This window comes from Rhizomucor pusillus (assembly GCF_041956525.1).
Source record: "Rhizomucor pusillus strain CBS 183.67 unplaced genomic scaffold VTP01scaffold_6, whole genome shotgun sequence".
Lineage (NCBI taxonomy): Eukaryota > Fungi > Mucoromycota > Mucoromycetes > Mucorales > Lichtheimiaceae > Rhizomucor > Rhizomucor pusillus.
The window spans coordinates 194,528-205,459 of record NW_027192148.1 but is presented as its reverse complement, the minus strand read 5'-3'; the positions used below and the strand labels follow the sequence as shown (position 1 = coordinate 205,459).

The 10,932-nt window shown below is 45.8% G+C and overlaps 7 protein-coding genes across 7 annotated transcripts in view; 2 read left to right on the top strand and 5 right to left on the bottom strand.

The window, feature by feature from the left end:
* Positions 1 to 127, top strand: part of VTP01DRAFT_8967 (uncharacterized protein) — a gene marked incomplete at both ends in the record, with an annotated part of 2,082 nt that extends 1,955 nt beyond the window's left edge. The window contains one exon of the mRNA XM_069388146.1: positions 30 to 127. Within this exon, the coding sequence (XP_069240473.1) occupies positions 30 to 127 (98 nt within the window). The remainder of the gene's footprint in view (positions 1 to 29) is intronic.
* A 576-nt stretch (positions 128 to 703) lies between these two features.
* Positions 704 to 2,375, top strand: VTP01DRAFT_8966 (uncharacterized protein; the record flags this gene model as incomplete). Its single annotated transcript, XM_069388145.1, has 2 exons — positions 704 to 1,624; positions 1,686 to 2,375. The coding sequence occupies 2 exons, from the start codon at positions 704 to 706 to the stop codon at positions 2,373 to 2,375; spliced, it is 1,611 nt and encodes a 536-aa protein (XP_069240472.1).
* A 136-nt stretch (positions 2,376 to 2,511) lies between these two features.
* VTP01DRAFT_8965 (uncharacterized protein) lies at positions 2,512 to 3,377 on the bottom strand (the record flags this gene model as incomplete). The annotated part of the gene is made up of 3 exons (XM_069388144.1): positions 2,512 to 2,964; positions 3,032 to 3,252; positions 3,311 to 3,377. 3 exons carry the CDS (start codon positions 3,375 to 3,377, stop codon positions 2,512 to 2,514), a joined length of 741 nt encoding a protein of 246 aa, XP_069240471.1.
* Positions 3,378 to 3,503: 126 nt separating this feature from the next.
* On the bottom strand, positions 3,504 to 3,956 carry VTP01DRAFT_8964 (uncharacterized protein; the record flags this gene model as incomplete). Its single annotated transcript, XM_069388143.1, has 4 exons — positions 3,504 to 3,556; positions 3,628 to 3,709; positions 3,774 to 3,827; positions 3,918 to 3,956. The coding sequence occupies 4 exons, from the start codon at positions 3,954 to 3,956 to the stop codon at positions 3,504 to 3,506; spliced, it is 228 nt and encodes a 75-aa protein (XP_069240470.1).
* A 220-nt stretch (positions 3,957 to 4,176) lies between these two features.
* Positions 4,177 to 5,195, bottom strand: VTP01DRAFT_8963 (uncharacterized protein; the record flags this gene model as incomplete). Its single annotated transcript, XM_069388142.1, has 2 exons — positions 4,177 to 4,275; positions 4,338 to 5,195. The coding sequence occupies 2 exons, from the start codon at positions 5,193 to 5,195 to the stop codon at positions 4,177 to 4,179; spliced, it is 957 nt and encodes a 318-aa protein (XP_069240469.1).
* A 302-nt stretch (positions 5,196 to 5,497) lies between these two features.
* VTP01DRAFT_8962 (uncharacterized protein) lies at positions 5,498 to 8,057 on the bottom strand (the record flags this gene model as incomplete). The annotated part of the gene is made up of 2 exons (XM_069388141.1): positions 5,498 to 7,924; positions 8,010 to 8,057. The coding sequence occupies 2 exons, from the start codon at positions 8,055 to 8,057 to the stop codon at positions 5,498 to 5,500; spliced, it is 2,475 nt and encodes an 824-aa protein (XP_069240468.1).
* Positions 8,058 to 8,213: 156 nt separating this feature from the next.
* On the bottom strand, positions 8,214 to 10,449 carry VTP01DRAFT_8961 (uncharacterized protein; the record flags this gene model as incomplete). Its single annotated transcript, XM_069388140.1, has 7 exons — positions 8,214 to 8,741; positions 8,796 to 9,349; positions 9,418 to 9,629; positions 9,689 to 9,929; positions 10,001 to 10,138; positions 10,206 to 10,262; positions 10,329 to 10,449. 7 exons carry the CDS (start codon positions 10,447 to 10,449, stop codon positions 8,214 to 8,216), a joined length of 1,851 nt encoding a protein of 616 aa, XP_069240467.1.
* Positions 10,450 to 10,932: the final 483 nt, after the last annotated feature.

Here is a 10,932-nt window from a genome sequence, read left to right as displayed (position 1 = left end):
GCCATGCAACTTCTTTTCGGCCAATCCAGGTATAGATATTCCAGCGAGCGATAAGCACAGTACAAAGAGTGCATACGCGCAGGCAAATGGCAAGTCTTCTTGCTGCTCCAACAAGAAGCAGGCCTAACACTTTACACCAATGAGCTTTTCACATCTTCCTTTTCTTCGTTCACATACCTCCTTAAAACTGCTATGATGTTTGTGCTCATCCGACAATAAAGGATACCATACGCTTATTATTGCCCAGCTCAGCTGAGCTTCCATGTTAATGCCGACCATGTTTCTGAATCAACTCTTTGGACTTCCGTCGTCCCCTTCTATGTCTAACCCACCTATTTCCTTGTCACAGCTGCATTAGTCGCGTCTGGAAAAATGTACATTATACGAATGATTTACACTTTCCATATCTGTAAATCATATGTACCTACTTGGGGGATATTGTAGCAACAAAGACGTATCCTTCCTTTCAAAACGGTGATATTCATATAGCGTGCCAAGTTCATGTGACATGCTATCTAGCACTCATGTGCATACATACAAGCTTACACATTAGTCCCTTTGCTCATACCGCGAAAATTGGGGATCTGGTGACAAAAGCAGGCATTTTGTGTTCCGGTGATTGTCAGCATGAAAATCAGAAGAGATCTTGCATCCCGAAACCCAGCTCGCTGCTTGATCTCTTCTTAACACCGAGCATATCGCTATGCACCGGTTCGTACAGAGAATCTCCTCGCGACAATTTAAGGTGCCATTGCCATCGCGAATCAGCGCGCGATCCGTGACAGTGACGATACCTCGCAGCGAACAGCAGCAGCACCACCACCACCAACAAGAAGAGAGCAGTGGTATGCCGCGGACAACTTCTCTCGACTCTGTACAGTCCGACTCTCCATACCACTTTTACCAGACCAAAGTTCTCGAGGAATATGTGCGACGACCCGTGAATGCCGGCACGCTGCGGCAGTACATTTTCTTTGGCAGGCAAATGACGGAGGAGCGACTTGTGCAGGCTGCCAACTGGGTCCGCAACGAGCTGCTCGTCCGCCTCGCTCACCGGATACGAGATTTTCAGCAGCTGCCGTTCTTTGTAGGAACCAATCCACACATTGAATTTGTCTACCGGCTGTATTGGGGCGCATTTGAGAAACTGCGAAAGCATCCTGTTATCAAGAACCTTGACGACAACGACACGTTTTGTCAGGTGCTTCACGATCTATTGGATGATGGGCAGCTCGTGGTACCACGGCTGGCATTGGGCGTGACAGAGTGTGCGTCACACTACGACGGTTCGCACAATCTTGATCGGTTCGTCAATCGCATGCTTCGGTCCCGGATATCAAGGCGAGTCTTGGCGGAGCAACATTTGGCGCTGACACATGCTTTTGAAAATGGATGGGATCTGATGGGAGAAGGTGATGGATATGTCGGTATTATATTCGTACGATGCTCAGCCCGAGACCTGGTCTCCAGGGCAACGCAGCTTGTTCACAAACATGCAGAAAAAGTGTACTGCAAACAGCGGAAGCCACCCCGGGTCATTTTGGATTTGCATCAAAATTCCCCAATAGGACATCAGCAGCCGCAACAGGATATAGAAAGTTCTGACGATATTGTCTTTGCATATGTGAGTTGTGAACGTAGTTACCGGAATAACAGTAATGAAGCTAACATTCTATTTTTTCAAGGTCCCCGAACATTTAGAGTATATACTATTTGAATTATTGAACAATGCAGTGCGGTATACAGTCAACGCCAATCAAGACAGCGATCAGTATCCGCCTGTTCGAATCACTGTCAGCGCAAGCGAAACCGACATGTATTTCCGGATATCAGATCAGGGCGGCGGCATGTCGCAAGAACGATACGCCCATCTGTGGTCGTATCAAGCACGAGCACCCAACGGCGACTATCGACATTTTCAAAACGTCCACAAAATGCCAACGAGTATCATCGAGCGTGCTTCGCAAGCAGCAAATCTGGGTCAAGTCCATTTGGGCATGGGCTTGCCAATGAGCAGAATCTATGCAGAATATTGGGGAGGAGAGTTGCAAGTCCAGACGATGGAAGGTTATGGCACGGATGTATATGTACGGATACCCAGACTAGGCACCAAGGCTGAAAACCTGGGATTTGAAGACGACCCTTCAATAATCCCTGATGCCAGGCCCATGACAACCCGCAGCACGGCAGCGCTTCAAGAGCAGCACCAGCAAGGAGACAGACATAGAAAACGGCATCATCATCACCATCAACACCACCACCAAAAGCAGAACAAGTACCATCCATCTATTATCCAGCAACAGTCGTCTCCGTACATATCATTCTCAGGAGGCGCTGGTGATGGGTGGAGCAAGAGCAGTATGGTTAGAAGTTAAAAGACTTTTGTTGTCATGTAAAAAAAAAAGAAGCGTACGCTGTTGTTTATATATTACAAAATTTGACATCTCTAATAGCCTACAACACGCAAGTCCATGTGTTTTATTATAGAGAGTAGCAGTAAGAATGATATTATTAGTCTTGCTTGCCATGCTGGACATCACGTCCATGGTTCACTAGCTTGGACAAAGATGCATATCCAAATAGTAAACTGCTCACGGTCCATTTGAATGTGTTAAGAGGACTGTACCAGCCGCGATAGAGACATATCCCTAGTGTGATGGCACCCTCGATTGCATGTGCGGCCAGTGCTCCTCGCCAAATGTAATTGATAGTTTGCGCTCCCAAGGCGTCGCGCAAATCGAGCACAAAAAGCGGAAAGTTTCTAGCGAGGTATGCATCCGACGCATAGTTGAGCACAGCCGTTGCTCCAAGACCTGCGGCGATCAGGAGCTGCCACATTATATCTGCTCCGTAAAAGACATCCAAAGGTACACTGGGCGTAGGTGGAGTATACATGTCGGTTGCTTGCGCGTAGAGGGCCTTGGCAATAGCTCTCAGTGGCGGTGGACCTGCAAGCGAACTCGGCTGCACCGCAGATGTTAGTTTCTTCTTCCTGCGTAAAAAGAAGGTATAGCAATAAATATATACTTGCCAGACCCAACGCAGTTTCAGCCTCTTTGGCCATATCCTCCAGCACCGGTCGAATCTCTTCTCGCTTTTGAAGGGGCTTTTTGAATTCGATAAATATCTCGTCCGTCGTACCGTTCGGGGACGTGTATTCGACCGTGAACCCTCTGGAGTTTAAACTCTTGAACGTTGCAGACGTCGCGTCGTCCTTCTTGCCAAAGTATCGCACGTATGCCAGGTTCGTGGCTGGCAAGGAGGCCGTGAATACTCGGTACTACAGGCAAGAGATTTCTCGCTCACTTACCGGAATGTACGCTCATGTACGCTGAAATGGGCGCGCTGTGAGGAGCAATAGGGTCCGGCTGTGGCATGACGAACTCGTTTGTTGCATAAAAGAAGGAAAACGTTACAGACCCCAGCAGCTGTGCACGGCTGCTGAACTTAATATGATTTTAATTGTCATCATTTCCTCCCCTTTTATTTCATCATCATCATCATCATTTTTTGCTTGCTCGTTGCTTTTGTTGCTTTAGCAACTGGCTTTCACGGTCTACCAAGGAAGATTCGTCAGATATATCAAAAGAAAGAGAGAGAAAAGGTATATATGCAAGGAATATTTACGTTTAGCATCGGATTTGACCTTGTTCTTGCCGGTTGCTAGGAAGAAAATGTTGGATGAAGGCACTTGGCGTTCAAAAACACGCTTCAATGGATGCATATTTGTGTAAGAATCATCTTTTGTGCTATTTCTCTCGTTCATCTTTTACCGCTGTAGGTCGCAGTGAAGACAATTCAGCATTGAGGACTTTAGCCTCTTGAAGCTGCACATTGCAAACAAGATCGCCTCATGAGTAAAATGAAAAAAATAACTACCACTGCATACAAAGCGAGATCAAGCGGATCTAATATACCTCTTTTTCAAGAACCTGATCTGACATTGTACTCGACATTGAAGAGGAACAAGAGGGGAAAGGACAAGAGAAAAATCAAATGGGGCAAATGACACTTTGTCTCCGCTGTCGTTACGACGAAATGTAAAGTACAAGGCGGAGCACACAGACAACAAGAAAAAGAAAAAGAAAGGACAGGCAAGGTAGAGATAGAGATAGAGAGAGAGGGCACTAGAAGAAAAGGGTATCGAAAAAGGCAAATTATATAGGAGAAAGAAAATTAAACCAATGCAAGTTCCAGTGTCCACGTCCGTCTTGCCCACAGCCTTACAGATCGACCTTGAATTTCGATGGTGTTTCCATCCCACCAGCATTTTCGCTACAAAATTGTGTGGGTTAGCCACACGACCATGTAAAAAAGATAGAGAGCAATTAACTTACGGCGGGCTTTCTCCAAAACAACAAGAGCTTCTGCGCAGTAGCCATGTGATTATCCGGGCCTGTTGTTTTTAGCAAGACGAGCGCCATGCTGACGACACAGGTGCGCATTGGTTCCAGTTCTCTGTAACCCCATCTATCATCGCGCATGAACCCGGCATCGCAGAGCATGTCGATCAAGTGCTGCTCAGCGATGTTGTTCTCGCGTGCAATGTTCTTTTGCAACGGATCAAAGATTTGATCGTGCTGCTTCAAATGGCGACCGCATGCAACTTTCAGGGATGCCATATCAGCGGGCTTGGTGTTTGAAGGAGGGATGCAATAGTACTCTAGTTCTTCCCGAAGGACAATGATGGGCTGTTTTGTCAATAATGGGTAGTACACGGGCGAAGTGGCCGATGCAGCAAGCAGTTGATGATGGTGCTGCGGTGAGTTCAAGTCATCCGGATTGTTGCTGTTCTTGTAGTGCGTCTCTCGAGCGAACTGGTAGAAACGCAGCACATAATCGAGGCACGCTGGATCAAAATCCACATAGTTCACTTGGTCTTCTATAGCCACAGAGTCTCGCGAGTGGTTCTCATAGTCGTCTTCTTCGACTTCATCGCCAAACCCATCGTCTTGTCGCCCAAGCACAAGCCCGTTGGGGAACATTGCGATTAGAAGCGACTCGGGCAGGTTGACAAGCGTATCGCGATCAAGGTCTATGCGTGTTCCGCGAAGATCAAGCTTCAGCCGCTGAGGGATGGCGTCCTCGGCATTATCGAATGCATCGTCGTCAACTTGTTGCTGATATATAATGTCATCTTGGCCGTAGTTGCTGTCCGGCTCAGGAACTTGAAGAATGGGTGATTCTGATGCCATGGTATACGTGTAGAGAGTGTGTGTGAATGCTAGCTATTGAAAGAAGAAAAGGGCACCTGGAAGGGTGCAGAACTTTTTGTGTGTGCGTGTGTGTGCGTGTGTGTGTGCGTGTGGGGTTGTTGCTTTTGCGGGTGCTTGGAAAGGACAATCGCTGCTGGGTCTCCAACCGATTTGAACCCCTTAGGGAACATTCAGACGGCGATTGAGAAAAACGTGATTGCTTGAAAGTTTTCATTTAGGTATTACAATGTTGGTTTCTTCTGTATGTCTATTATCTACATATGAGTGTAATATATTTCAGGCTATTGTTGCTCAGGTCGGCCCATAGCTTGTTGGGGAGCTTGTTGTTCTTGCTGCGGCCGATGCTGCTGCGTAGGGTATTGTGTAAAGATACTATGCTGTTGCAAGAAGGTATTTGTCGGCAACGGCCCAACTTGGTAAAGTGGCCACTGGGTAGTATTAACTGATGATGGGAGTATGAGGGGAGCTGTGGGAATGGGTGTTAGGTATGGATCTGCACCAGGAGGTGGCTGCTGTGATGGCATGTAATTTGTAGTGTTCATAGTTGTGGGCATAAATTGTAAAGGTTCGGCAACATAGTTGTAAGCTTCTGCTTGCTGCGTCTGCAAAGTGCTCTGGTTTGATTGCATGAGTGCTGCTGGAGATGCATAGCGGTTGTTGTTGCTGCTGCTGTCAATTATCGGGTTGCTTTGCTGCACAATCGTTTTGGCAAAGGGTATCATATTATTTTGCTTGGCAAGTGATAAATTAATATCCTTGTAGGGAGGTTTCAATATTGATGATTGATAAGGATGAAGAGAATGAGCGCCAATGTGTGCTGTTTGCTGCCGTGCGGGTGGTGGAGGAGGTGTTGCTGACGAACCGTTATATCGACTGTCACTCAATTGTGGGGTAGAACCTCCGCCGGCACGGTAATAGCTGTTATCACCACTGTAATTGCTGTAACTGCCGCTACTATTGTTATTATTGTTATTGTTACTGCTGCCACTAGTGCTGTTGTTACTAGTCAGGGACTTGGTGTTGTCGCCATCAGACCTGGTGCTGTCACTTTGAATAGTATCAGCTCCAGGAGAGGAGATACTCTCGAGCTTTTCAGACAATACAATGCTTAGTTTTGCAACTAGTGCTTGGCTTTCTGGCAGGTAGACAAATGAGTGGCTATTGAGGATCATCATCCACTGTCGAAGTTTTTCCTTGGCTTCATTAAGGATGAAAGCCGGTTTGCTAGGCAAAAAATTGGACAAATAGAATGCAACGGATCGTCTGATCGCCGGCATTGCTCGAGCACAGATACACATGCGCATTGTAGGTGCTGACTGTAGCATCCTGTCTGCAACGCTGCCTGCTGCTTTTGCACATTCCTTGAGTGCAACGAGACTCAGAGCAGTCGCATTCTCCAAGAAACATTGATGCGTCTGCATTTTCACGCTCGAGTACTGAGCATGCAGCAACACGTTGAGTTCCATGCACAGCATGCCGTTAGCCTGTGCGCAGTCTGGTATTTGTTTGTACCATTGCTCCAAATCCTTCTCGAGCTTGCTCACTTGCTTCAAGAGGTCGTTAACAGACATGTACTTGTTTCTCAGTGCCTGCGAGATGCGTTTTCGAATGCGTAAAAGTTGAATAGACATTATACAGTAATTCAAGCAGTACTCTGAGTCGAAACCTTCGTGTGCTTGCTTGGTAGGCCAAGGGACCTGGCTGCAATCTTGATCGGTGGCAAAGCTGGGCCGGTCGTACTCGACGACCAAGTAAAGATGGCACCAATAAGCCGACCACCATAGCCGTCGATCATCTTCGTCTCGATGCTGTGTATTTAACTTTAGATCCAGGGCCATGCGCAAAGCCAAATCAGAATACTGAAACGCTCTGTTCGGCCTTTCATCAAGAATATGGAAAGCGTACAGATGTAACAATGCACGTATCGTAGTACGGTGGCTGCTGATGTAACATCGTTCCAAAAGCTCCTCGGCACAGAGCAAGTAATCATTGCCTTTTGTTGATTGGATATGGTATTCGGTGTCTTGATGCAGGTCATTTTCATGATGATACATGTATGCTCGGATTGACATATTCAGCAATAACTCTCGTTCATCCGTCGGAAGCGCGGATATTTTCAGCCGATGCTTATCCACCATTTGATAGACAACGAAGCAGCCATGGTGCCGTGTCTGCCACACTGTATCGAGCCACTTGCATTCGATGGGATCTCTGGTTGTCATGATTTCTCGCAATATTGCCTGTACCTTGGCTGGTTCTTCTGCTTCCACGGATGATGAATTCGGCGACTGAGTGCTTGGCAGCGGTGTGTTAAAGATATTCTGCGCTCGTTTTCGCACCAATTCTAAATCAACCGAATTGAACAAGAGTTTTATGAAATGGTGCGCTTCCGTGATCTTTGTGTCAATGCATAGTCCGCCTTGGTTTTCTTCAAGACGGAACTGCGGATGATGCTGCGGCTGCTGTTGCTTTGCTTTCTTTTGCTCGGCAAGGTCTCCCACCGACGTTGCTAACGACCCGCGCTTGGCTGATGATTGTTTTTGAGGGTTCAATTGTGCTTCCAGCTTTTTGAGACGAGTCTCGACTTCTTTAAAGTTTATCGATGTGTTACTGCTGTAGGAGCATATTGTCAGCCGTGTTGTGCAGGTCGTGCAGGAAGGCTGCAGCTTATCGCAGTCTGTTCTTCCCAGGCTTTTGCACGGTAAGCACTGTAGTCAAACAATAAGTGAATAATTGCAGTCAATTACAAATGTTCACACGAATCACTCTGAACAATAGCAAATGGTAACGTACAATAGCATTCACCACTCTGGCAGCCACTGCTGTCGATTGAGTCAACATTGGAAGAACTGGAATGACATGCTCCTTATTGGAACAAAGTTTTTCTTTTTTCTAGAGCGTTTTTGCGGTTGTACCACGTTGCTAAATGAATGCAAAGAAAAAATGGATGGGGGAAGGATAGGAAAAAGCTAATGCACAATATTAGGACAAAGGAATCTAAAATCGAATAGACTTGACAACGTTGCTCTTGATACCAGTTGCCTCGCCTCCGTATGAACCCTGGAGGGGCTTGACGATGGCACGCTGGGAAGATAGCTTTTTGAGTTTCTTTGCATACTTGTTCTTGTTCTTGACACGGGCATTTCGGGTTTCCTTTTTGCGGTGCCGAGTGAGGCCCTTATTCTTGAGCATTTTGTACGACGCCAGCCGTTTCTCGCCTTCTTCAACGTGCAAATCACCGTCGATAACCGGTGTTCGCTCCGCATCGTATTCGGCTTTCTTGGCTGCTTTCTGCGCAGTTTTGCTGGCCACTATTTGATTGTAATAATCATCATCATCGTCGTTGCCATCTTGTCCCATAGCTGCTGCTGCCATTTCCATATCCTGTTCGTCAAAGTCTTCATTGTCCAAGTCTGCAGAGTTGTCTTCTGGTTGAGCCACTCCTTTCTTTTCTGCCTTGGTTTGTCTTTCTCTGTAAGGGATATCAAGATCGCCTTGGTATTTAGATTGCATCTTTGCTTGTTTCTATGGCATGTCACTTGAGTCAATGAGAATTCTTAAAGACGATTTATCACTTACAGCATCGATTTTGGCCACATAGTCACGCAATGAGCGCTTCTTGGCGATTTTATCCTCCATATCAAGTTCATCCAAAGCATCCAGTTCGCCAAAGTCGTCGACAGCAGATCGTTTGCGCTTTTTGTTTGCCTTTTTGAGACTCTTGAACTCTTGCTCCACGTCAAAGACACTTGTCTCTTCTTTTTCTCCTTCATCTGATGATTCTTGTATGTCACCTTGCTCAAGTTCTCCGTCAAGGTCACTTGCTGAAAATTCTGGCTCCTGTTCAACTGCTTTCGGGGCACTCTTCTCCTTAATGCTCTTCTTTTTCTTTTCTGGTATCTGTGTCTTGGTAACAGCAGTTGCTTTTTTGGTACTGTTTGCAGGTGCATCCAGTCGCAAAAACAAGTCTTCAATTTCTGGCTGTAGTTCTTCCTCAGCTTGTTCGGTTTTCTCAAGCGTGGATCGCAACTCAACAAGTGCATCAATTACTGGATGGCTTTTGATGTCGGCGACGCCCGATGCTTTCAGTACGAAGTAGAATGAAACATTGGTCATATAGTTCATGAGCAGCTCTACATAGCAATATGGTTAGCTCCGGAAACTCTACGTCAAGAATAACTCATCATCCAGATATACGTACGATGCTTGAAACGTAAAAATTTACAGACAACTTCATGTTGAAGGTCCAGTTTTTGGATCTTGTCTAACACGGCCTGAAGACCCTCAATTTCTAGATTCTTGTCCTTGAATTCGGTCAGCAGGTCCAAAAGTTCCGGTGATTCGTTCTGAAGTACTTTAAGTTTCTCGGCAACAGACATTCTAGCCCGTCGCTTCTCGACTGACTTGGATACACTGTTTTGAAGTTAGCTTCTCGAAACAATGCCGGATGTATCATGCATATTTTCACGTACTCGAATGATATATCCTTCAATTCCTTGCTAAAGTCTTCAAGAAGTGCTTTATCTGCCGTCGCATCCTTCTCGGCGCCTTTACCCCATCCAGGAAGGGTATCATCCATGAAATCTGCTTCGTCCATGGCTTCTAACCGCTGCTTTTGGATTTTGAGAGCTTCTTGCTCTTCCTCCTTCATCTCTTCTAAATCTTCTCCTTCGTCTGCATCGTAGTAGTCTCGTTTTTGGTTGCCCCACGATTCTAAAAATCAGTGGCACTTGGATGAGCCTTCTTTCCTTCCTCTAAAAAATAGACATGTTCTATTTACATACCGTCAATATCTTCATCTTCTTCAAGCATTTTCTTCTTGCCAAGAAGTTCTTCGTCAGATTCATCTTCCTGTTCTTCTTCTCCTTCTTCTTCCTCGTCAGACTCCATGCCTAGACCGTACACTTCGGTCTCGCTTTCTTCTATACATAGTACTATTCAGTATTTGCTCGCTTATAATATCATTATCCCAAAAGAATAGCTACTTACCTTCTGACTGAAATTTGTCTTGTTCATCGAGAAGAACTTTTTCTCGGGATTCATGGACTATATTGCATACAAGTTAGCATGACAGTTTCGAGATCAAGATCATTGGCTAACGTTGGTACGTACACTCGTCTTCAGAATCATGCTCAATATCGTCCCAGGTGCGAATGGCCTTTATTTTGCCATCGTCCTTGTTTACGCTCTGCTTTGATCCGTCCCGGAAAACGGGAGCCTTTTTCTTTCCCATTGCCCGATCGTAAGGAAATAAGAAACGAGGAAAAAAAATGGTCAACTGGTGGCTGGACCTGAATTCAGCATTGAGATTGGGTGAACGGGCTCTTAATACCTGTTTGCCTGACTGTCTGAAGGCCATGTTCATACATAATGACAGGCATCAAAGTCTTTTGCTGTTAAAATAGATAGGTAGAAAATAGCTTTAAATAGCATAGGATGTATGTAGAGAAATGTATAAACCAAACATGTTATACAACTGCCAGACCCCTTCGAGAATTTGCTCACACTGATGCTATACACTTCCGTTGGCAGATTCAGAGATACTGGATTTTGAGGAAATATTTGCGCGGTCTGGAAAATCCTTTTGCGCTTTTACTTGGCTACATTTTGCGCCTACAGAAATCGAATTAACGTTGAACCACTGTAATCCACTGAAGTTTGACGACTTACGCTTGCGATATTCGTGCGAGCGTGCAAGCAGAACCAGCGCAAAATG